This window comes from Vanessa cardui, chromosome 23 (assembly GCF_905220365.1).
Source record: "Vanessa cardui chromosome 23, ilVanCard2.1, whole genome shotgun sequence".
Lineage (NCBI taxonomy): Eukaryota > Metazoa > Arthropoda > Insecta > Lepidoptera > Nymphalidae > Vanessa > Vanessa cardui.
In genome coordinates, this window is record NC_061145.1 from 7491016 (window position 1) to 7518086 (window position 27071).

The window sequence follows — 27071 nt, forward strand, 5'->3', positions numbered from 1 at the left end:
GTCTTTGAGTATATCATATTTTTTTTAAATCTGCTAATTTAATCTTAAACAAACTGACTATTGTTCAATAAATACTCTAAGCCAGTGGGCATTAAGGTATTAAAATTTACATAATGTTCTTAAATCATGAAGGTTAGCACTAAGGATTTATTTAAATGTCATTTCCTATTCATCATGACTTTTCTGAGGGAGTTAATATGGAAAGTTATCATTTTAGTTATGAGAGGTATGGTAATTGATTTTTAGGTTTTCATTTATATATAAACAGTGCATCAAATATCATAAAATATTATAAAAAACATTGGTTGCTCATTTCCTCTTATCAAGAGTATCAAGAAAATCGATCAGTTATTTTTTATACTGTAGCAGGACACTACTGTAAAAACTGGGCTTAAAGTAATTATTAATTATTAGTTAAAGTATTCTTACTTATAAGGTAGAAAAAAAACACAGACAAGTTTTCTTAAAGCAATTTTATCTATAAAATAAATAAAAAATAAACGTTTTCAACATAAATACAATCACAGACAAAACAAACAAACTGGGAATTAAAATAATTATTCGAATTGCTACATTGTAATTTCATTCATATTTATTCTAAACATTTCCTTTTATAACTGCATATATTTCCTAAATCAATAAAGTATTTTTTTTGTACATTTTTTTGTAACAATGTCAATAATATGACTAAACAAATCACAATACAAAAATTGTTATTCTAATATAAATTATAAAATACTAGCAGAAGAATTATATAAACAATATCATAATCAGTTGATTTGTATATAATAAGACAGTGGTTTAAAATATTTATAAATAATTCAAATCAAACAAAAATTATATTAATTTCTCGAAGCACTTCTATAATAATAAATATGACTACACCATTTTTTATAAGGAAGATAATATATTTTATTGTAGTTATATTATATTTTCGTTGAAATATAATTGAATATAATGTGAGACCACCATATAATGCTATTATAAATTACAAACCATTCTATTTTATTACACATACAAAGCTATATACGGCTACACGTGCTTTACAAATAAGTAACAAGAACTAAAATATTTGAGTTGATAATATTTTGTTTACGGAATCCTTTTTTTTTATTTTATCAATTTTAAAAATTAATCTGCTGTCAACATTACTATTTTTTATTTAGAATACAATAGGCATAAACAAAACGAATACTATCGTCAATTCAAATGGCAGGAGGAGTGAAAAAATGTAAACAAGTTTGACTTTGAATGCACATTACTTTGGTCGAGCTTTAGAGTACTCTATGGTATTTATGTGGATTTTTCGACTTTCGGCCGTTTCGAATGTATCCCCGTAAGTATTATCAGAACTTTGGAAGTAAAATTAATATGATTATAAATGGTTAAGCGGAGTTTTGTTCTATTAAAAATAAATATATAATAATCAAGAACTGTTTCCATTATATCATATAGCAGTCATGTCTCTGCTGTATAGTACAAATAACATGAACTTTTTTATACAAAAATCAAGGTTTTGTTTACTTTTACTGCTTCTGCCATCGGAATATAATACGAAGTTATTTATTAGTTATTTTTAAGCCAACTTACTGGTTCTGATTCATTTGAACAATCAAACAATCTTCAAATAAATTTGACAGGATAATCAGTTGGTTTTGAATTTTCAATGATAAAATTTTAATAATATCGAAAATGTAATGATGTCCCATACAAACGTCACAGTAGACGCTACGACTAAATATTTAATTATTTATTGAAATTAGAAGCAGAACCAATACCAGACCTTTTGAATAAAGCTTTGTTATATCATAACTGTATATGCATCGAAAAGGGATTGAAATACTTTCGTGTACATTTATAAAAGCACAATATACTACATTCTATAAATATATTAAATAGTATATTATATATTAAACGGATAATACGAATATTACTACAAATTACATATATATCGCTGTATGTGGCCTTTGCTTTAGTATAAGCTGTAAATATTTCATTCTAAAATAGGAGTATTTTGGGATTTGATCATTAAATACATTGAATAAATATACTAGACCCCATTTAAACAAAACAGAATTATCATGAAATAATTCCGTGGTCTGGTGCTAAAGTGCTTAGTTTTGGTAATTTGATTAAAATGAACAGCTGTCATTTGTTTTATGTCAAATATGTATTATTGCTAGAAATAATGTCAAACTCACACTGTTTTAGTAATTGAAATTAATAATTTTTTTTTGCAAATGGACAATTATAATTTACATATTAGTCAAAAATGTACCAAACTGTATTCCATTAGCACCAGAACACAGACATAATAGTGATCTTTGTAAACGTGAGAGAAATCTGACTAAGTGTAAAACAGCTACAGATTATAATAACAATTCGAACTCGTTACAAACTATTTACTGATTTCTATATACTTTGGCATTTGAACAAGAAGCAATTTATAATCAATATGATTCATATGGTTAATTCGTTGGGGTCTCGATACTAAAAAGTACAATCTATTAATACTATGGATATTACATTATCAATAGATAAGATAGGAGACAGGAGTACATCAAGTTTATAATAATTAAATATTTCGAGTATAATTTCCTATTATTATTATAATACTGTCGTCATTTGCGACCACTAATGAGGTAATAAGCGATAATTGAATCAATTTATATTAATAATTTTCAATATTCATTTGAGGAAGGACACAATTTGTATACAGACTTTTAGTCCTTTTTTTATTATTAATCAACTAATATTTTTCACTTTGCTTTGGTTTCCAATATTTTATAAATGTACCTTTATATCATACATGTTTGTTAATTAAAAACTGTGTTATATTAAAATTTCTCTGATTTAATAACATAGACTAAAAGTCAAGCAACAAATTGTCTATGGTGTTGGACAATAGTGATATAGTTTATAATAAAAGTGTAGAAAATCAAGTGCTTTAAAACTAGCAGAGACACATTTAAGTTATTAAATTGGAATTACAGCTAATCATCAATACGGAATGTCATTTAGCTAAAAGCTATTTAAACTATTAAAACTCGTTAAACCCTGACAAGTCTTAATAAATAACACAACGCTACTCTCTTGATCTATTCTGGCAAACTTGAGAAACATTAATATTACGAGAGGAACACAGTATGTAGCCTGTACCAACCACAGGAGGAGCAAAGATAAATTAAATACGATGACATAATCGTACGGATTCTCATACAAAAAAAAAAAAACATTTTTCATGTCAGTGGGGTTATTACTAAAACTTTTTAGATAAACTGAATATAAGGCCTTAACCAATCAGGCTCCTTTGGACTAGACATGTATTCGGCGCTCTTTTTATGACCAGCATCGAACTGGGAAGGTTATATGTCCTTCGAAAAAAAAAATGGGACCTTTTATTTCGTACGTAGCAAGTAGTGTGATCGAGGACAGATTCAAACGATTTGAACGGAGTAAGAAAGGAGGCGGGAGATTACAAATCTCGTCTCATACCAACCCCAACCCCTATTAACTAAATCGCCGTAGATTCGACTGGATTTGATCATTTGAATTGAATAGTGTTGAATTATACATAAAGACACATTAACTATGCAATATACTAACTGCTCGTAGTACATAATACAGTAAATTGCATGAATTTAGCATATTTTTAGTTTATTTACCTTTACTCCTTCGGTTGGAAAAGGCTACAGATAATATAATTTAAAAATCGAATGGTTTTTGATAGTACATTAACTAATACAATCATAAATAATATAGTCCCTAACTTTAGACTATATTGTTAATAATAATAATATATAGAGCTATTAACTCACGAACTCCCCTCCATTTTAAATAAGTATATCGGCGAACATCTGACGCGCTAACAGGATGTCTTAGTGTGTGTGAGACGACCGAGCATAAATACAGTAAAAAAACCCAATCAGTTTGCAAAGCTAAGGTTATTTAATCAAGAAATTATTATCTCTTGGAAGGACGAGACTTGAGTGAATAGTTCTATAATACTATGTAACTGTCATTGCATTGGTATTCATATATATTAAAACTAATATTCACTATTGTGTCAAGTTGAGATATATACATGAGAAATAATATCAAAATCATTGATAAAAAAACTTAAAGAATATTTTTTTAATATGTTTTTATTTTAAATTTAAACCATAAAAATCTCAACTTGATACTTTGGTAATTTTCAAACAGCGATTATCAATTGAAGCATAATATCACTACAACACCGGTACCACTCAATCATTCATTCAAACGACTTTTCGTACATTCAAATGACGCTCATAGACAACGTTCAAAAGTATACAACTGAGCTTATACTGCTGCACATAACTCGACACTAATTGTTAAATCGGATGTCTGGCACCGGCATAACATTCATTTAATTCGATATTACTAATTACATAACAATTTTTTTTCTAAATTACTGGAACTCGTCAATGTATTTCTAAGTTAACTGGTATGTTTTATAATATAATAATAATTATTCTAATAATTGAACTAAGCAAAGGAAAATGACTCTTGCTGTTATATCTTTCAAGCGCCTAGGTAATATAATTCCATAACGTTTTAAGCCTTAAATTGCATTCACTAGTGGCTGTATTAATACTTATTTTGTGACTGGTATTATTATTCATAAATTACAGTACCTTTTATTTATTGATTTTTTTTATACTGGTAACATCACTTTGTTGTCTTGTAAGTACTGGCTGCGTTGTTTAGAGGGCTACGAGGCGAGTGTTGCAACCTTGCCATTTCTCTTGTAACTTCTTGTGTTCCTCGTATTGTTGTTCGGATATATGCTTAATTGTAGCTGAGCCCTGTAAATTAAAAAAAAAAGAGTTATACAAGTTCTATAGTATAAAAAAGTAACACTTTAAAAGTGTCTTCGCTGGCCTCTTTATTAATCACCTTCAAATAAAGAAGGAGGTTCTTAATGCGACTGTATTTTTTTTCTTTTTATGTTTGTTACCTCATAACCTACCTACCTTTTGACTGGGTAAACCAATTTTGATGATTCTTTTTTTAAGTTAGAGTTGACTCCCAGTTTGAAACTGGAAGATTTTTATCCGATACATGAAATTTACATCACCTTCTATCAAAAGGTGACATTGTTAACGTTAATTAGGCACGCAAAAATACAGAGAAATGTTAACCCGAGTTTGAACTCCGTTTTCTAACCATTGGATTGTATCGTTAAAATAAAATGTGATAGAAAAATATCCATACCTTTATCTTCCTGGGATCCAAATTAGCACCCAAAGATTGCACACCCTTTGCAAGTTTAGAAAACGGCGACAGAACCATTTCCCGCGTCGCACTCGACACAGGACTGGCGATATTCTTCAACTGTCTCAGAGCCGACTCGCTGTGCGATTGAGCAATATTCAATGTTATTTCGTGCTGAGAATTTGAACGGACGTGATAATTGACACCTTCTGGAACGTTCTGGCTCTCCTCGAAGTTAATAAAACCAGAGCTCTGGGATAACTTCTGGGACAGCATGAGAGAATTCGGAGGCGCCGGTTTGTTGGAAGATCCGTCAGATTCTATTTGGATTTCTGGCGTTACAGATTCCGTATCGAATGGATTCTTTTTCGCTGCATTACTGGGAGTTTTCAAAGACTGTTTCTCCTTAACAATCGACGTGCTCGTTTCGACGATTTCCTCGTGTGGTTCTATTTTCGACGAATACAGAGGATTTTCTATCAAATCGCAGTCGTTCTCGTCCTTTCTCTGCTGGTCGCCAATATAGTGTTGCATGTTCTCGAAATTGTCCAACGTTGGTTCAAATATATTCGTCCTGTTCTCGTCATCCGACGAGTAGTCCGAGCTCATACCGTCCGAGAGGCTGCCTTTCTTTTTGTTGTCGTTTTTATTTTGGCCGAGAGTGAATATTTTCTTCGTGCGGGAAGCGCTTTGATCGAACTTTAGTTGAAGGCTCGGCCTCGCACGTGCGTTGAGTGAGTGACTCAGTTTATTGAGTTTGCTGAATTGCTCTGACATGTTGTTTAAGGCTTTTGATCCTATTGAAAAAAATAATAATTAATTATAATAACTTTATAAAGAAATCATTAAACTACTTAATTCAAAACATCCTCGTTATATTTAGAAATCATTACGCACTTCATTGTAAAATGTAATTGGACGTATAATAATATTTAATTCATTATTTTCCATAACATTAGCCATTTGTGTGGTCATTGTTACCAATACTTTTAACTATATTGTATTGTCTATATAAGAACAGTTATCGTACCATTTGTTGTACTAGGGAGTAACCCCCCTTAAAAAAGTATTGACTATTTCATATTGCACTATGGGAACGAATGTTATGTCTTTGGTGATAATTATTGCACTGACTTCTGATCTTACACCATCATTCATATTAAATCACAGCAATAGGTACTGGATCTACTACGCACGGTTCCAATGCTGATACTAAATACACTACAGAATATGATATACCTACAATGTTCAAAGCTTCTTTGTCATTAGACAATACAAACCGCATGTCCCTGCATTTTAAATCTGTAATATCTTCGAAAATATCCATTTATATTACATACTGTAAAGGGCCGTATTTATCTTATATATTAATATCTTCTTTATTATATTTCTTTCTTCTATAATATATTCTATAATATATCTTCTATATTAAATCTAAATTAAATGCTTAATGTCTTTGAGGTAAAATCACTTCGAAAATACGCCATTTTTGCTCGTTAAAGTATAGGATAAAAATTGGTTATTGTCCTATTCCTAAGTGAGAGACGTACTATCGTGGACATTTTGTAGAGCTTTTTAAGGGGGGTTTTTAAAAATACTTTAGTATATTATTTTCATAAATCTCATAGGGTACGGCCAGCGTTTTTTCTGTCTATTTTGTTGGTTGTTTTAAAAAACACAAAACGACCCAAACTTTTATATCCCACAATTAAAGTAAAAAAGTAGTATAGTAACAGCTTGTACATTTCCCATTGCTGAGATAAGGCCTCCTCTTCCTAATGGAAGAGGAGGAGAGGGTTTGGAACATATTCCACCACGCTGTTCCAATGCGGGTTGGTGGTATTGGTGGAATGCATATGTGGCAGAATTTCGATGAAATTAGACACATTCAGATATCCTTACAATTTTTCCCTTCACCGCCGAGCACTTAAGCACATATATATATATAGTGGCGCTTGCCTGGGTTTGGACCCGCAATCATCGGTTAAGATGCACGCGTTCTAACCACTGGGCCATCTCAGCTCTCCCACAATTTACCCAAACTGAATCATAGGGTTTGGGATTTTATGGTTTAATATATAACTTTGTAGTATTGTTATCGAATCATTAATAACACCAATAAATGTATGCATATTTTTTCTACCGTCAAATTTACTACAATTTTATAATATATATCTCAGTAAAAATATAAATAACTAACAGTTTTAGACGACGAATTCGACATCCAAGAGCTCGTATTGCTCGACCAAGGTTTAAACTTCACCAACGGCCGCGGAACGAAACGCAGTATTTGATCCAACACAGTACTAGTTACTGATGATCCATTCGTGTCTGAGACACAAATCGTTACTTAAGATACGAAGATTTAACTGATAATAAAAGTAACTTATGTATAATCTTCATTGATCAAGCTTGGTTCATACCAAATTGAATCAAATTCGGTTTTTTATAATAATTAGTGCATTTAGAGTTTAATTTAGTTCACAAAGCCCTACCACTTGGTGGTAGGGCTTTGTGCAAGCCCGTCTGGGTAGGTACCACCCACTCATCAGTTATTCTACCGCCAAATAACAGTACTCAGTATTGTTGTGTTCCGGTCTGAAGGGTGAGTGAGCCAGTGTAACTACAGGCACAAGGGACGTAACATCTTAGTTCCCAAGGTTGGTGGCACATTGAGGGTGTAAGGAATAGTTAATATTTCTTCCAGCGTCATTGTCTATGGGCGATGGTGACCACTTACCATAAAAAAAAACATATAAACTCGGTGTAGTGGTTTGCTCGTCAAAGACAGTTGCAAGCATTGCCTATATACATCGTTAGGTGTTATATATAAACGAAGTATTTCCTTGGGGTTGAAGCATCGTTATAGAACATTTCATCAGATTCTGTTCAGTAATTTGGAGTTACATACGCCTTTATAATATTAATATAGATTACCAGTGCCTACTAGCGTATGTATAGTTGTATACATATATATTTTATGCGCGATTGTATTTGTTCCAGCTAGTATGTGATCAAACAAGCATAGCGCCACTTTGCAATTAGTAAGAAATGTTCAATAAACTTTTAGTTATATTTAAAAGTCAATAATATATTGGTCACACTAGTCTATAGATTTTAAAGTAGCAGGTTCGATTCGATCCCTAAGACAACTGCCGTGCCCAACGCCTAACACAAGCATTACGTTTTATTGGAGGGATGATTGGGACTAGTAGCACAACAACAACAGCCTGTAAATTCCCACTGCTGGGCTAAAGGCCTCCTCTCCCTTTGAGGCGAAGGTTTGGAACATATTCCACCACGCTGTTTCAATGCGGGTTGGTGGAATACACATGTGGCAGAATTTCTATGTTATTTATCACATGCAGGTTTCCTCGCGATGTTTTCCTTCACCGCTGAGCACGAGATGAATTATAAAGACAAATTCAGCACATGAATCAGCGGTGCTTGCCTGGGTTTGAAGCCGCAATCATCGGTTAAGATGCACGCGTTCCATCTCGACAGTCTAGTAGTAAGCGGTATAAACATAAGTATAGTACGACACAACTTAGATGTCGCATCGGCAAAATTCGTAAAACCGATCACATCCGAATTCAATACGCTATCCCAAATTGTCAAAATTTATTTCTCATGCGAATATGATCTTTATACAAAAGTAATAACTTGTAATATCATATGACCTAATGTATTCGTTAATTTGACGCGTCGATTTACATGCACTTGCTTTCTCTGACGCGTGAATCTATAGCGACGTATAGCGTCGAATGGCGCGATAGGGAGCTATTTCTATTGGTTGTGTAAATCGGCAGTAATCGGTTTTATTTTCATTCCATTGCATATTCCGATGCTGCATCTAAGTTGTGTCATATACTAAGATATGAATAGGATAGTTGTGGTGAGCAACTGACCGACGCTGCGTATGTCGGCCACGAGCTGCGTCTCGCTGACGTTGCGCGTGAGCGTCGGCAGGCGCGACAGGTCGAGGTACAGCGACGAGCGAGCGCCGCCCGACGCGCCTTGCGCCGGCTGTATCTGATACCATTAAAAGTATTCATAAGTTTAAATAAGTTTTAGGGTTCCGTACTTCAAGGGTAAAAACGGAACTCTATTATTAAGACTTCACTGTCCGTTCGTCTGTATGTCATAAGGCTGTATTTCAAGCACCACGATAGCAAAATGAAATTTTCACAAATGATGTATTTTTGTTGCCTAAAAATATCTATTAGTCCCCCCCCTGCGTCTCCGGTCACCGATACAAAAAATGACAATTTTTACCTGATATCATAAAATTTTAACAGGTAGGTTTGAAAAATTCACAAAATACCTAATTGTATATTTACTTTAATAACAAAAAATGAAATTAAAATAAAAAAATACATATATAATAATACATAATTGTATGTGTACATTTCTATGTATATTTAAAAGCGACGAATGAATTACAAACAAATATATGTCCATATCATTTGATACTTTCGTCTTAAATACATATAGTATCAGAATCAGAGTGTTACCTTGGACTTTTTCCTTTCTAATTTAATACCATCGTGGAACGGTATGCTCGGCAGCTTGGCGACGTCACGAGCGACCATCAACGACTCGCAGATGGAATGCAACGACTCTGCAAAAAAAAAAATTAAAATCATATATATTTGGTTACTTTGAAATCTCTCTCTCCTTATTTCGTGTTCGAGCCGCCTCAAGCTATACCCTTTTCATAGATATTTACTTAAGTAAAATATCTAGTAACATATTTAACAAAATAACAATGAATCCATTTATTTTAAATTAGTCCACCATGTTGTAGAAATTATTTCCTAGGTCTTAAGTTAAGTTTCAAATAAGTGGTGCGGTAATTTTGTAAATACTCAGGAATCGGATTGGTTGTACAATCATATGATCATAGCATATGTATCTAGTTCTATCATGACTAGAAAGCTAGTCATGATAGAACTAGATAGAGATGTCAGATATTTCTTACAAAAATGTCAATTTTGAAAATATTCATTGCAATCTCTTGCACGTTTGTGCACAAACGTGTAAGCGAAGTGCCAACGTGCTCCTATGATGTTCCCTTATGGTAAAGGCGATAATGGTCAGTGTTAAAGGCATAATAATAAATTTTTGCTGTTTTACAGTGCGAAACTACTTTAATAATACTTTTATAAGAAAATATTTTAAAGGAGGTAAGTGTTGCTTAAATATCAAATATGGCTAGGGTGACGTAATTGCATGTATCAAAAATGCGTTTTTTTGTATCTAGGCTAGTTTAAACCTTTGGTACGCAATCTTACCAATCATTTCGTCCTTAGTGTTGATAACGACGGCCATGTTGTTGAAGAACCGCAGCGTCGTCGAGCGGAACATGTGGAAGTATCCCGACTCGTTGTTGTACACGTAGTTGATTCGGATGCAGTGCACTGGCTCCGTGTTGCTCTTGCGTCCCACGCCGAATATCTGGAAGTAGCTTTATTGTTCACTTGGAACTCTCCAGAAGCTAAGTATTTTATTTTTATGATATGACGATTCATTATTCCTAATTAACTTATTGTGTTTGCTCCATTACTGTAATAGTTAGTTGATTCGATTAGGCTTATAGGCTATGTTAGTAATAAATCTAATGTATAGCTACTGTTCGCAAAAACCGGCAAGAAACTCAGTAGTTACTCTTTTTCTCAATTTTAATTACAGTATATGTCAGTAAAGAACAATCCTGTCTAGAAATCAATAATTGAAGAGTTTTTCTTAATTTGTGCTTATAATTTATTCCTCGGCAGTGACATCGCGAGAAAAACTGTCAGATGATAATATGCCGCTTGTATCTAATACACAGTATTCGAGCAGCAAGGTTGACCTGGCTGGTTGAAGGCTGTGGTAAATTTATAGCTTTTACTTTGCCTTTTATGGTTCTTATAAAAGTTTTTTTCTATATTGTGTTTGGCGGTAGCGTTCTGTGCAAGCCTTTATATGTAGGTACCACACACTTATCAGATATTTTACCGCCCAATAGCAGTACCCAGTATTCTTGTATTTCAGTTTGAAGGTTAAGTGAGCCAATGTAAGGCAAAAAAGCACAACATTTTCGTTCTCACGGCCGAGGGACAACTTACCATCAGGTGGCTCATTCGTCCGTCCGACATTAAAGAAATACATTGATTAATTATATTCCTGGCAATGTCCATGTATAAACTGACTTATCAACCTTCTAAACAAATATTGAGTCTTATTACCGTAGCACTAGAGTCCAATGTTCCTAGTTCCACAGACGTGACGTCACTCAGGGGAACCCTCTGTACTGAGAGTAAGCGGTCCGAGGTTTCGTCGTAATCCGTGACGTAGTACGCCTCGCTCGTTAGCACTAAAACACTGTCCATTTCTGTCTCTTGAGGGTCACCCGTACTGGAAAAATAATTACATAGTCATCATTATCATATTTATTAGTCATTATAAGTCATCATTATCTGCCTTCGTATGCTCAGATATTAAAAATAACCACAACGGATTTTGATGCGGTTTCCTACAATAGATAGACTGATTTTTTAGGAAGTTTTTATGTAGGTATAATACATGCTCAATGTTTTAGAGTAACACTTATAATTTTAGTTGTTTCTAAAGTAATGTTCTAAATAATTATTGAATAATTGTGAACGCTGAGTATAAAGACATTCTGTAGTATATTTAGTATCAGCATTGCACCCGTGCAAAGCCGGGGCGGTAGCGCTAGTTTTAAATATATTGTAAGTAATTCACAAGCTGGTATTCTAATGGATTAAAGAAACAATTTAAAAATACATTACTCCTATACTGGCCACCTGATTACCATTGTCACTTAAAATTCTCCACCAACCAACCAACCAACGTATATACCAACAATTTTGGAAACTAAGATGTTATGAATGTTTCCCTGTAATGCATTTATTACCCAAACAGACTCAGATAAAAGAACTGAGCATATGCAGCCTTATTCTTCACCAACCAACCAACGTATGAACCAACAATTTTGGAAACTAAGATATTATGAATGTTTCCCTGTAATGCATTTATTTCTCTCACTCTCACTTCTCTGACTCAGATAAAAGAACTCAGCATATGCAGCCTTAGACTAACGTTGGTACATAGTACTAACTGCGGGTCCGCGTCTATGAGCCCCCAGGAGCCGAGCACGGGCTCAGTGTCCACAAGCAGTTTCTTGCAGTCGTCGATGAGAGACTTCACGTGTTGAGCCATCGCTGCCGTGTCGGGGGCAGATTGGTCCTGAATACATCAAAGACATAACCCAATTAAACCTACATCAAATTAGTATTCCTATTGCAAGTAAAAAAAAAAATACGTAATCAAAATATTCAATGTTATTCTAGAGACAAGTAAATCTTTGTGTTGCTATATTCCAGTTTAAAGCCAGTAACTACAGCCATAAAGAATATTAGTTTTCAAGTCAATTTTGGTGACGCTGTTGGTGTAAGAAATGAGTAAAATTTCTTACAACGCCCAATGTCTTTGGTGACTTACCATACGACATAATAAAAACAAAATGGTTAAAAATAATAATTAGTGATTTTCTTACATAAGAACCATTTATGAAATTGGTATATTCTAGACTTTGAATCAGAGTAGCTTTACCTGTGAGTAACCCACTTAAATGAAGTAGATTTATATTATGACATTAGAAACTTACTACTAAAAATGAAGACTAAAAATAAATATTACTATGTTGTATAAATATCAATCCAAGCAAATACAAATGGCCGCTAATACCAAACACAAATACTAAGCTACAAAACTGACAATAAATCTACAAAAATGTATCTAACACAAAGCAAAGCGTTGCTAAGAATTGATTACACGCACATTGATCGTATTAGTTACAATAAGTAAAAACTTTGATTTAATTGTATTCAAAAATAAGCTCTATGGTTATGAAATTAAGATTCAATCAAGCATTTTCATTGGGCAAAGCAACTTAACTGAAGTGTTCTTAGTATTTCAAGACAAAAACAATTCTTTATAAATACCACAATTATCATTTATTGTAGACCCTATTACTGTAATAATAAAGTAGATTTCATTTCACAGACAGCTTTTTACATGTATTTTAAGCACTTTGATCGCGATACACTTTTTTAAAGAGACCTAGAGATATATCGAAGTCGCTTAAGTATCAAACATTGAAGCAGCGTGGTGGAACTACTCACCTTCTTCACAACAGAGGCAGACATTTCCCAACAGAGTGAGAGGGTCATATACAGGGTGTTATTTAATAATTTACGAGAGTGGTTACTTAGCCTTAAAAACTGCATAATAAACCTTTGAAATCAATGTTAATATCTAAAAAACGAATTGATTAAATATAGTCTGCTCATTCAAAATTGACCTCTATAACAATACAAATAGGGTGTAATCGAGAACATTTAAAACGAATTTATTAATTAGTCGGTATTCTGTAACTGTTCTATATATCCAGTCTGCCCATTCAAAACCGAACTCTATAGCGTTACAAATAAGGTATATTCGAGAATATTTAAAAACGAATTCATTAATTAGTCGGTACTATGTAAATGTTCTATGTATCAAGTCTGCACTTTCGAAACTGAACTCTATAACGTTACAAATAAGGTATATTCGAGAATATTTAAAAACGAATTGATTTATTAGTCGGTACTCTGTAAATGTTCTATGTATCTAGCCTGCACATTCGAAACTGAACTCTATATTAATACGAATAAGGTATAATCGAGCAAGCGTTCCCATGCACGCACATTGTACATATTGAGCACCTTGACCGAGGTGCACTTGGTGCAGACAAAACCGAACTCTATAACGTTACAAATAAGGTATATTCGAGAATATTTAAAAAACGAATTGATTAATCAGTCGGTATTCTGTAAGTGTTCTATGTATCAAGTCTGCACATTCAAAACTGAACTCTATATCGATACGAATAAGGTATATTCTAGCAAGCGGTCCCATGCACGCACATTGTACATATTGAGCACCTTGACCGAGGTGCACTTGGTGCAGTCGGGCACGATGAGCTGCTCGGGGATGGAGCGCGACTCGCCCGTCATCACGTCGATGGCGACCTGACGGAGCGCGTCCTTGAACGTCGACAGGTAGTATCTGAAACAAGCGACATCTTCAGCCATACATTTATTAAGTACGACAATTTGGAGGGGTAGGCGGGTCAACCATGTCTTATATTGTTAAGTGGGAAAGACTTTTGACAGTTCTTAGGTAAGATAAAAAAAAATGCGCAAAAATGAAATTACATATTGAAAAAGCGCGGGAAACCGCGAGGTTTTCGAGGTTTACTCGGAATAAATAAACATTAAAATAAACTAAATTTGTATTCATTCTTTCCTTTAGATTCTAGCGTAATAAATATCAAATCGGGGGAAAAGGGCGTCGGCCTACACTTATTTTTTCTTATAATAGCGGTAATGGAGTCATAAACTAGAGAAAATAATCTTACGTAATAAATAAACGGTCCCTAATCTACTAATAAGGCGAACACTACTCTGAATTATATATTAATATTACAAATGCGAAAGTAACTCTGTCTGTCTGTCGCTTTTTCACGACCAAACCTCCGAATTTGATGATTTGGAGCATGTTTTTTTGTCTATAACATGACAACTAACACCGTACAATGCGAGCGAAGCCACAGGCGACTACTATTGGGTTATAAATTAACTATCAATAAACGTAATTTCAATATATTTATCTTATATGAATATTTCAGGTAAAAAATATATTCATATAATTATTTCAAGTAAACTTTGCTTTGCTTGTTGAACTTAAAAAGACCAAATAACTCATCGGTGTAGTGTACTTTGTATAGTGCAGATTACTTTACCAAAATATCTGAGTCCAAAATCATACTGGAATTTTCATTTAAAACTATTATTCATTGGAAGAGAATGAGAGTGAAATGATCGAATGAATGAAAAAAAAAAACAAAGTGCATATAGGTTAAACACACTCTACACAAGTGTTTAATCTCCAGAGCCGTTGTTAATGGCAGAATTAAATGGAGCATTATATTGTTGATTTTGTGTTAAACCACTCTTAAATAAATATTACACACTAAGAACATAATAAGACCTATGACGTCATAATGGTATTAGTTTAAAACATTAAGCATGAAAACGAATGATCATATAGAATAATTAAAACTTTTAATTCTTTTAAAAATCCGAAGCAGTAACGGCTAGGTGACGCAGATAATGACAGGTAAATATTTACAACATATTTGCAAGTATCATAGTATTAAGTCAAATTAATCTTGCCGACCATTCTTATACAGCTTTTATAATTGATTTAATTACCTGAAGATGTATGGGCACAGCAATCGTAATATACAAAAAGAAAAATACACGTTAAAAAAAAACAAAATAACAAATAAACTAATTAGGATTATTTTAATCTTAGCCTTTTGAACAATTTGAAGCTCATGTCACAAACATTGATAAATAAGGCATATTACGCAATGCAATATTACAGTAAGGATAAAAAGCTGGACGTAGAATTTGTTGATGATCCTGCCTAGAAAGGCAGGATATATATAATTATTGTACTTTACTGACATACTCTGTAATTAAAACAGGTGTTCTCGGTATATCCTGCTTTACTTTCTGAACTAGTGGTAACTTTACATTTCATCACTCATTCAACACAGTAACATAACGATCCAAATTGGTTTTTGGCCCTACTTGAATAAAGAATATTTTGATTAAGTGTTTTATAAATAAATATACATTAATCTAAGACTGTTTCTAGTGCATTATAGTGTAATATTAGTAAATCGCATAGACTATATAAACATAAGTTTCGATTATTTTTACAACATAGAAAAGGTACATTATTTTCTTGGTGGTAGAACTCTGTGCAAGTTGGGTAGGTACCACCCATTCACAAACAACAGTATTCAGTATTGTTGTTTTCCGGTTTCAAGGGTGACAGCTAGTGCAATAAGAGGCACCCGGGACATAACATCTTAGTTCCCAAGGTTGGTAGCGCATTGATAACGCAAGAAATGATTAATATTTCTTATAACGCCATTGTCTATAGTCATATGCACGTTCGTCAACCTATGCTATAAAAAAGTCAATAATTTTTTTACCTGTCATAATATTTAATATTTTTTACAACAAAATTGATATCATTATCTGCAAAACCTAACCATAGACAAGTTAAAAATGTGCAAAGAAATAAACAAACAGAAATCAGAACTACACACGAGACTGACCTCCCCAATGTGTATGTAATTTCAAGCGAAACCATTTCACCGGTCAACGTGTGTCCGAAATACAACGGCATCATTTCTAACTTTGGCCTCTCGGTGTCGATATTTTCGAACACCATTAAGGAAGCTGTCTGAAAGTCACGCCACAGATTATCTATTTCGTCTATGGTTATATTGACAGGCTGACCGAGCGCTATGTCTATGGCGCATTGCTTTATTTTGTCGTTAAAGTGATGTAGCAGGAATCTGAAGAGCAAAATGTACTCTTTGAAAATCTATTGAGGCTGAATTGATATTTATATTTATTGATATCTATTTTGTCTTCACTAATCAAAATAAGTAATCATATATTATTACATACATTTTAGGTATACATTATTCTAGTTATGTTCTTATATAAGTATGTTTTGTGTGGGTAACGTTTCCTTGTTTAACGTTTAAATTTCTTAACATATGAACTTGATTGTGTAACTTATTTTTCAAGGTCACTATTCAATTACTTCTCTAGACTCACCTGTTCGCAGACGCTACGCCATCTTTCATCATTCCGGTTAACTTTCTCTCCCCTGTGCGCGTATAATCACCCTGGGAAGGAATAATACATACATGACTGAAGAACAATAAAAAGTTGTTCTTTTCATGCTCAAGTATAAAATGTACTTCAATAGCGGCTACGGTTCATACAAATCAAAATCAAAATAAACTTTATTCAAGTAGGCTTTTATAAGCACTTTTGAATCGTCATTTTACAATTAAGTGAAACTACAACCGGTTCGGAAAGTAGATTCTACCGAGAAGAACCGGCAAGAAACTCAGTAGTTACTCCTTTTTAACATTTAAAAAATACAACGTCATGTTAATTAAATACAATTATTTAAATTAATGTATCCTGCTTGGAAGTCGACGGGTATTAACTCCACGCTTTTTTATCATATACAAAATCTTGTATCGAATAAAAAAAATGATTTAAAATTCTAAGTTTCACCCGCACCACCTTGATGTCCGAAAATCCACAACAGCGCGATTTCTCAGACATTTTCTGCCTCGCACAACCACTTTGTGGAACCAGCTTTCGCCGGCGGTTTTTCCGAACCGATACGACATGGGAACCTTCAAGAAAAGAGCGTACTACTTTCTCAAAGGCCGGCAACTCTCCTGCAAGCCCCCTGGTGTTGCAGATGTCCATGGGCGGTGGTAGTCACTTTCCATCAGGTGAGCCTCCTGCTCGTTTGCCACCTAAAGTAACAGCCTGTAAATTTCTCACTGCTGAGATAAGGCCTCCTCTTCCATTAAGGAGAGGGTTTGGAACATATTCCACCACGCTGTTCCAATGCGGGTTGGTGGAATGCACATGTGGCAGAATTTCGATGAAATTAGACACATGCAGGTTTCCTCACGATGTTTTCCTTCACCGCCGAGAACGAGATGAATTATAAACACAATTAAGCACATATATATAGTGGTGCTTGCCTGGGTTTGAACCCGCAATCATCGGTTAAGATGCACGCGTTCTTACCACGGGGCCATCTCAGCTCTTTTGCCACCTATGCCATAAAAAAAAAAGATTAACAGCGACAGAGTTGTTTCTCCAGCGCGGTGCTCCGGGTTGGTACCTTGAGCGCCTTGGTGCCGGCGTACTGGCGCGACACGAGGTCGCCGCTGTCGGCCCACATGGCGAGGAAGGCGGTGCGCAGCGCGGGCGGCAGGCCGGCGCCCGGCGCGCCCAGACCCAACCGGCACAGCTGAAGCTCCAGCACGTACTTCGCGATGCCCGTCTGCCGGCACACGCACACACACATACAACAACTAGGGGGGCGGCACACGCACACATACAACTACTGGGGGGGGGGTCAACTCCGGCACGGCACACGCACACATACAACTACTGGGGGGGGGGATCAACTCCGGCACGGCACACGCACACATACAACTACTGGGGGGGAGGGTTAACTCCGGCACGGCACACGCACACATACAACTACTGGGGGTGGGGGAACTCCGGCACGGCACACGCACACATACAACTACTGGGGGGGGGGGTTAACTCCGGCACGGCACACGCACACATACAACTACTGGGGGTGGGGGAACTCCGGCACGGCACACGCACACATACAACTACTGGGGGGGGGGGGTTAACTCCGGCACGGCACACGCACACATACAACTACTGGGGGTGGGGGAACTCCGGCACGGCACACGCACACATACAACTACTGGGGGGGAGGGTTAACTCCGGCACGGCACACGCACACATACAACTACTGGGGGTGGGGGAACTCCGGCACTCATGAACCCCCCTGTAGGAAGCTACTTTATTCCTATATATTGTCTTAATTTATTTTTTTTTACATTTTCGCGATTACACATTGAAATAAAACTAGCTATAACGGATTTGAATCGCGTATATTAATTATTTTTTTTAACATCCCGACGTTTCGAGCACTTTACAGCGTTCGTGGTCAAGGGTAGACTAAGGTGACATTTGTTTATTTGAAGAACAAAGGAAATATTATTTACAACTACCGCCAACGATTTCTCAATTGGTATCTTGGGTAACGTTCCGGTTGCACGCAGAAGGCAGCTATTATAGCTATAGTTTTATTACTTTATTCCTAAATGTTATGAGTTACATAATAATTGCATCCGTACTGTGGGTTCCTAACTTGATATTTCTCGTCTGTTGGCAAAGTACTTTGAATGCTTTGACGTACCAAAACGATATTCATGGTTCTTTAGTTACGGTGAAAACAGTTGCTCGTCTGTTCTGACGACATTCGATTTTAGATTAATTCAGATATATCAGACACATGCCTAGTAACAGTACGTGCGTAACTTTGAAACTAATCCTCGTTTGATATTCTCAATTTCCATGGGTACGCCACTCCGAGATTCAATTGTCGGCCAAATCGATATAGAAAAAGTTCACTAATTATTATTTACGTTGTCTTAAGTCTGGGTGTTTGTGGTACCGCCGTTGCTTTTGATTGGGATCCGAGTAATGTATGTGATGTCGTCATATATATATCCTATTAATGAACAATATATATTTTTGCCACATAACATACCTGTACGACATTTGTCCTATCCAGACAATCGATACAATTAACACGAAAAACGCCATTCTGGGTGCAAATGAGACCACGATCGTCCCTCCAACAGAAACGCATCTCACCGATGATATCGGAGATCGCATTAATCAGAATACCGACGTTCTCGTAGTGCATTCCGCGACTGAAAATAAAATTCACATCACTAACTCGACTCAAATATAATCTAAAGATTGAAATAATCGAGAAATAATAAAAACATTTAAAAAAAATCTTTACAAATTAACTTAAAATGACACTTTAGTAGGGAAGAGAATTAAATCAATATTTAGAGTCATCCTTAATTAAACTAAGGCGGGCCTCTAATTAGTGATAGCTGATAACTGTCTCTGCTGCGAGCTGAGATGGCCCAGTGGTTAGAACGCGTGCATCTTAACCGATGATTGCGGATTCAAACCCAGGCAAGCACTGCTGTTTCAAGTGCTTAATTTGTGTTTATAATTCATCTCGTGCTCGGCGGTGAAGGAAAACATCGTGAGGAAACCTGCATGTGTCTAATTTCATCGAAATTCTTTCGTTAATATTAAAAATATTAATTTGTGAAGTTATAGCACAATATTCTTGTTCTGAGAAATAAATGACATAGCTTGATTAAAATTTTACACAAAAATATACTTTGAACCTTTAGACTCATCTCATTTTTAAGAAGGGCTTGGAGCGAATTCCACTACGTTGTCACAATACGGTTTGGTGAATCCAATACATTGAATACTTATTATTTGATGACCTCCATGGTCGAGTGGTGTGTACACCGGTTTTCATGGGTACGCCACTTTGCGGTCCCGGGTTCGATTCCCGGCCGAATTGATGTAGATTACCATTACTTTTCTATGTTGTCTTGGGTCTGGGTGTTTGTGGTACCGTCGTTACTTCTGATTTCCATAATCCATAACACAAGTGTTTCAGCTACTTACATTGGGATCAGAGTAATGTATGTGATGTTGTCTCATATGTATTTATTTATTTATTATTTATATAATGACAGTGACAAAGGCAATGATATTGTAATAAACAGATATGTTACACCCATACTAAACAACAGAAAAAAGTGTGCCGCGCCGGGGACCGTTTATTTTACATTTCGTTACAAGTAAAAAAGGATAGATTGATAAAAACAATAAGAAAAAGGGACAACTAGATGTTTTAATTACGCACGTATTACTACATAATTATGATGCATTATAACATATTACTACGTAAAACGGCTAAAGGCAAACGTTCCAATTAGGACGTTTACTAATCTCCACTTTGCGCGTTAATAACACATCTGTTTACTAGAACATCATTGGATGAAGGTTAAAAGTAAAAAAATCATACCAATACTCGTGGAAATCGAAGGTAGCATAGATGATGTCCGGGTTGTTATACTTTAGCACGTGGTTGCTGTACGCCTCCCAAATGATTTTCTCCCTCCCTTGCTGTTCCACCAGATTCACTATACAGACTTGCTTGTAAGTCTTAAGTTCCTCCTCGAAATGTTTCTTGAAAGCCACGTGAGACTCCTCCTCAGCTAGAACGCGAGGACTATTCGTTAGTAGTATACTCATTATAAATCCTGTTTCCCTTATTGCTTAGAAAATAATTATGGACTCGAAATTATTTTTTTCAAATTTAAATAGGTAACCAGCAAAGAAAAAAAATTACAAATCGTTTTTCGTAAATGACGTGGATTTCTGAAATAACAATAAATAAAAAGATAAAACTTCCTTTTTTTTTACATTGGTTAAAAAGTATTAACATCGTTTGTAACTTTTTAAGTAGTGACTGATCAAAATATTTATGAGTATGTATTAAAACTTTAGGAAAAAATTATTTACTATTCATTTAAATTATTTTGGTAATTATGACACTATTCAGTTCTTATTATATTAGAATGGTGCTATTTTCGTTACACAATTTTTTCGTTTTTATAATTTTTTAGTGTGGCAACATCAACAATCAAAATACAATAAAACTTATTGTACAGTAGTTTACATTGATATACAACTGACAATCAGATAACAACATGCTCTATGCAACTCTCACTTCTTTCATTTGTCTGTAGATATAACATAGTAACACAAATACATATGATATCCGACATACTTCTATCAAGACGCGGTGGAGGACGAAACTTGTAGTCGGGCTGGCTCCAGAATATTGGCACCGATCCACGGACCTTGATATATTCAAATAAATATGTTTACATTATTATATTAGTATTTTTATTCAAATATTATATAAGGTTTGAGGAAAAGTAAAATTTCTTATAAATAAAAAAAAAAAAATCTGGCGGGTGTGTCATTAGGATTTTTACCTGAAAGATGGCAACAAGTTGTAACAAATAACGGGGCATAAATAATTGATTAATATTAAACAATTTTTTTAATAAATTAATTCAAATATTTTCTTAAAAATACGACAGAACTTTTGCTCCAATCTATTACATAGACATAAAACGATTTTTGTTAATACTTTTGGAAGTGGAAATGACTATTCTAACAATTGAACTCCGATATAATAATTGGGGTTTATTAATATTATGAGTACATAACATATTATATCAATAGCATCGTAATCATTATCAGCCATCGCAATCCACTTCACACAATATATAGGATGTATGCAATCTACTTGTCTAACTTTTCATACATTTGAATACGTAATAGAGTTAATTACGCCACATCGATTGAATAAAATAAAAAGGCACTTAGAAGAAAATTTAAAAGAAATAATTTAGAAAAAACCCTCTAAACTAACCCTAGAAAATAAAAACTGCCGTTTCCGATGTAGTTATAGACATATTCTTGTTTAACTTTTGACGTGTCAGTAGCTTTTAATTGTGAATTGGTTCAACTCATTACGTCCATTTGAAAACATATAGTACAACACAAATTAGATGCAGCATCGGAAAATTCAATGGAATGAAAATAAAACCGATTACAGCCGATTTACACAACCAATAGAAATAGCTCCCTATCGCGCCATTCGACGCTATTCGTCGCTATAGATTCACGCGTCAGAGAAAGCGTAAGTGCATGTAAATCGACGCGTCAAATTAACGAATATTTTAGGTCATATGATATTACCAATTATTAAGTTTGTGCAAAGATGATATTCGCGTGAGAAATAAATATTGATAATTTGGGATAGCGTACTTAATTCGGATATGATCGGTTTTACGAAATTTGCCGATGCTACATCTCAGTTGTGTCATACTATACATATATCTATAGTAATACTACAAATGTGAAAGTAACTCTGTCTGTCTGTCGGTCGCTCTTTCACAGCCAAACCGACGAACCGAAATTGACGAAGTTTGCTGTAAAACAAACTTAAACTTCCAAGGTAGGAGACATAGGTAGAGGACATAGGCTACTTTTTTTGCTGGACAAATAAATCCCTGAAAGGCGAGCGAAGCTGTACCTAGTTAGCCTACAACTAGTAGGTGCATAACGATGCTATATGCGCAATCGATAAAAGGCGCAGTCACACTTTTATTAAAGTATTATTTGGGACAGAAATAAAATTATACTTTGACTCAACTTGTTATCCCACAATAAACTCGGAAAATTAACCTTAATTAATAAGTAGATGTACTGCGGATTGGACTTACATACATCGTTAAAGCTACCTATAAAATAAAAAATATATTTCCATGGTCAATTATACTAGCAATTTTTTCAGTGAGTTTAAGTATACTATTTTTTTTTAATTAAAAATACCTCCCACCTCATATTCTATGAGTTGTCCTAACCTACACCGTTGGTTGCTTGCAAGAGATCGCTATGTAGCGATAAGGTCGTCAAAATTTGATGTCTGTTTTATTAAAACTAAAATTTGTAGTTATTCATTTTTTCTGTTGTATACAATAAAGTACAAAGTAAAGTTAGCCCTTGCAGGCTGAGATGGCCCAGTGGTTAGAACACGTGCATCTCAGGCAAGCACCACTATATATATATATATATATATACTTAATTTGAAGGAAAACATCGTGAGGGGTTTCCTCACTGCATGTGTCTAATTTCATCGAAATTCTGCCATATCTGCATTCCACCAACTTGCATTGGAACAGCGTGGTGGAATATGTTCCAAACCTTCTCCTCAAAGGGAAGAGGAGGCCTTATCCTAGCAGTGGGAAATTTACAGGCTGTTACTTTACTTTTTTATTTTATCTTTAATATACAAATATAGTTTATTATTATTCATGAACTCATTAACAATATTTGCCTCGGGGAGTTCTGCCATCATTGCGATCTAATAACTCATAACGATAATAATAGTTATCGCTTTCAAAAAACGCCATTCAATTCCGACGTCCGCGCTAAATTAAAGTGTATGTATAAAATAATTGTAAATGAAATTGAATTCGTCGATGCACGCGTGTTGAGCATTCAGGTCAATTATACAGTAATTATATGTAGTCAGATCTCTTTTTTGGAGTTTGCGAAAAAAAACAAATCATATGAAATGTTTTCACTTTTTAGGTCTGTGAATATTACGACTTTTGCTAGATAATAGATTAAAAAAATATAGTACCTAACCAATTTATGTGACTTTACTTAAATCTATTCTGAATATGTCAAGTGTTTCACAAGCACGCCGCCAATCGAAAACTCGAACAGAACAGTACTTACATCTTGGCGATCGACCAAAACTGTTCAAACAATTCTTGAATCTAAAGGCTTTTTAAAAAGAGAATACTATGAGTATTCTTTTTTTAAAAGACAAAAATTTAAAAATAAAATTTTTGGCGGTATAATTAAGATTTATGTCAAGGAGTACAGATTATAAAAAATTGTTACATCCAGATACAGATAAAAAATAATTTTCAATTATATTATCTTACCTGAACAAAAGATGCTCTGTGTATGCTATCCGAGCATATGATGGATACAATTTGCTCCGTTTCGACATAATTGGCAACTTTGCCTTCAGGTTCTATACCCCGACGATTGTACCTTCGATGAAAACATTTTTTCTACTTTTATTTCTACATTTTATAGTTAATAAACAAACATTACAATTATTTGCTCAAACAATATGAGAAATACGAATCTCCACCAGCGTGCTTTCTGGTCATTTTTATTTTCGGTTGCTTTGAAATAATTTCCTAGTTGTATTTATTTCTGAAGAGCTAAGAAAACGATTATGTTTTTAAAATAATCTGCACCATAAGTTTCATAGCGATTTTTTTGCTTATCAGTCATTTTTGTGTAAAAAGAAAAGAATTGAAATAATATCGTTTTCAGTCTCGTATTTTTAAATTTGGAGAGCAAATTATTGTTTTGATATTGACAAATTACCAGTAATTAATCGTATTTAAAAAATCAGAGGAAAAAAATTGATGCTTTTTTATATTTGAAGTTGCATTTTTGATTTATTTTGAAAAACCTAAAAAATGTGTTAACTCAAAAATGGTGAACTTTCGCATCATGCATGGGGGTTAAAATTATCGCAAATAGTCATCCCTATGACCTCTTAATCCCTATGATATCTTAATGTGAATGTGTCGAATCAACAATAACTCTGTATATATTTCTATAGCAATAATAGGTTATATAAAGAATACATACAGTAATAGATAGTGGCAACATTATTTTCTAGTCAGCTTACCTAGTTCCAGCTTGATATCTTGAACGCCTCGATATAAGACCCAGAGTGAATTTCTCATCACATGTATTAGCATTAGACAATGATTCAGTATTCAACGGATTTGCATCGGGCGGTTCAACGGCTATTTGTGATAGGTGAACATATCCTTGTATTATTGGTAATACCCATTGATCACAGTTGGGACTCTGGGGAGAGAAGTTTTAGTATTTAATTGTTTAGATAAATATATCATCTATTGTGTCATGTTAGAGGTCTGCTATGTTTTTTGTCACTCAAAAGTTTTCAATCTATGTTTAAATACTGCATTAAATTTTAATTTCTATCACTAACTTTGTGTTGTACTGAGTGCTGTATAATATAATACATTTTGTTTCCTTATATAACAAATTGAAGTAAGAATATAATAATAATAAATTTCCTCAAATGTATAAAAATTTACCTCCAAAGCAATGATATCTTTAAGCATATGTTTGTTCCAGAAAAATCTATCGTCCACATATTTCCACCATCTTGTTATATCGGTTATTGGTTTTCCCGTACCTTCTTCTGTTTCTAGAATTTTCTCTATTTCATACTGTCGCTGTAAGCTGTTGGTTAAGTCTAGTGTTCGGGAATAGTAGAAGCTATCGGAGTCGTCAAATATTTTATGGAGCTCATCTGTTAATCTCTTTTCAAAACGTTCTGCTATTTTAGGATCCCTCTGCTTTTTAACAGTTTGTTTTACCTACGACATAATGTAAACATTCATAAAAAATCATTAGTTAATCTGAGATTATATAACAGCATATAGCTTAGTGATGAAGACTTCAGTCTTAGACATAGGCAATTTTGTACAATTTCATACTTAATATATGAGAATATAGATTGAAAATAATGCTTTTATATGAATATTTGATTGAAATATTGGTATCATATAATTTTTCCTACAATGTCTTATTTACCTGAGTAGCAGCCTGTTGTGTGGTTGTTTTAATTGTGTTACTAACATTCTTAACCGCTCCTACAGTTTTATTTAAAAAGGCAGAATTTTCAAACAATCTCGCCCCCATCTTTCTACTGCTTCCTTTACTTGTAGTCGCCGTTATAGCAGAGGACCCGTGTTTCGTACATGGACATAATTCTAATTCCTGATTAGATGAACCCATGTTAAGAAAACATATAGATTTTATTTTATATATAGTGTGGTGGAAGTAAATTTGGCCAACGGGAACACTTTCTTTTATTATCATAAGTCTCGGTTCGTAAATATTCGTATGTTCCACTTTCCCTATAATACCTTCTGTTATTCCTAAACATTCTATATCTTCGATATCTGATAAGTCCCATGCTAAAAATTAACAGAGTTATCATAAAAAAAAATATAAAATAATCACGAAGATAGTAATAATATATCAAGAGCTCTTGAATTCAGAATATCTTTTATAAAGTACGTACCTGATCTCACTGAAAAGGCTCCTGTTAACCGATTCCACCACAAACTTGACTCATTTCTAACAAATATATAGTATAATTCCGATTTAAACAATTCCATTTTTTTTATTTTGTGTACAGGTCCTTAGCATATAATTTCATGATGTTTATTGTTATTGTAATTTGTATGAAATTTGACGTTTTTCAGGTGAATGGGGGAGGGGCAGACATTTTAGTTGATGATTGGCAAATTGGCTTTGGCAATGACTGTCCTGTTCCATTTTACGTAGGTAGCCATGTCTTCACATATTGATTATTTGTAAATAGTGTAATAATTAAAGCTCTGTCCTTAAATATTCGCAAGAGGGATCGTGAGACAGGAGTCACCTCTTGAAAATTGAGTTATATTTATTATAACAGTAAAGTTAATAAAATAATGAACATGGTAAAAATACATTTTTAGCAATGTCAGGCAA

At 34.2% G+C, this 27071-nt stretch overlaps 1 protein-coding gene across 1 annotated transcript; it reads right to left on the reverse strand.

Annotated features, from left to right (window-relative positions):
• Positions 1-506: 506 nt before the first annotated feature.
• LOC124539712 (phosphatidylinositide phosphatase SAC2) lies at positions 507-26877 on the reverse strand. Its single transcript, XM_047117051.1, has 18 exons — positions 26620-26877; positions 26127-26512; positions 25625-25909; positions 25186-25370; positions 24419-24530; positions 21676-21748; positions 20908-21100; positions 19549-19714; positions 18094-18255; positions 16995-17065; positions 14214-14355; positions 12365-12492; positions 11469-11637; positions 10533-10695; positions 9753-9859; positions 9147-9270; positions 5239-6035; positions 507-4829 (listed from the first exon to the last, which is right to left on the reverse strand). Exons 1-18 carry the CDS (start codon positions 26714-26716, stop codon positions 4728-4730), a joined length of 3462 nt encoding a protein of 1153 aa, XP_046973007.1. The 5' UTR covers positions 26717-26877; the 3' UTR covers positions 507-4727.
• Positions 26878-27071: the final 194 nt, after the last annotated feature.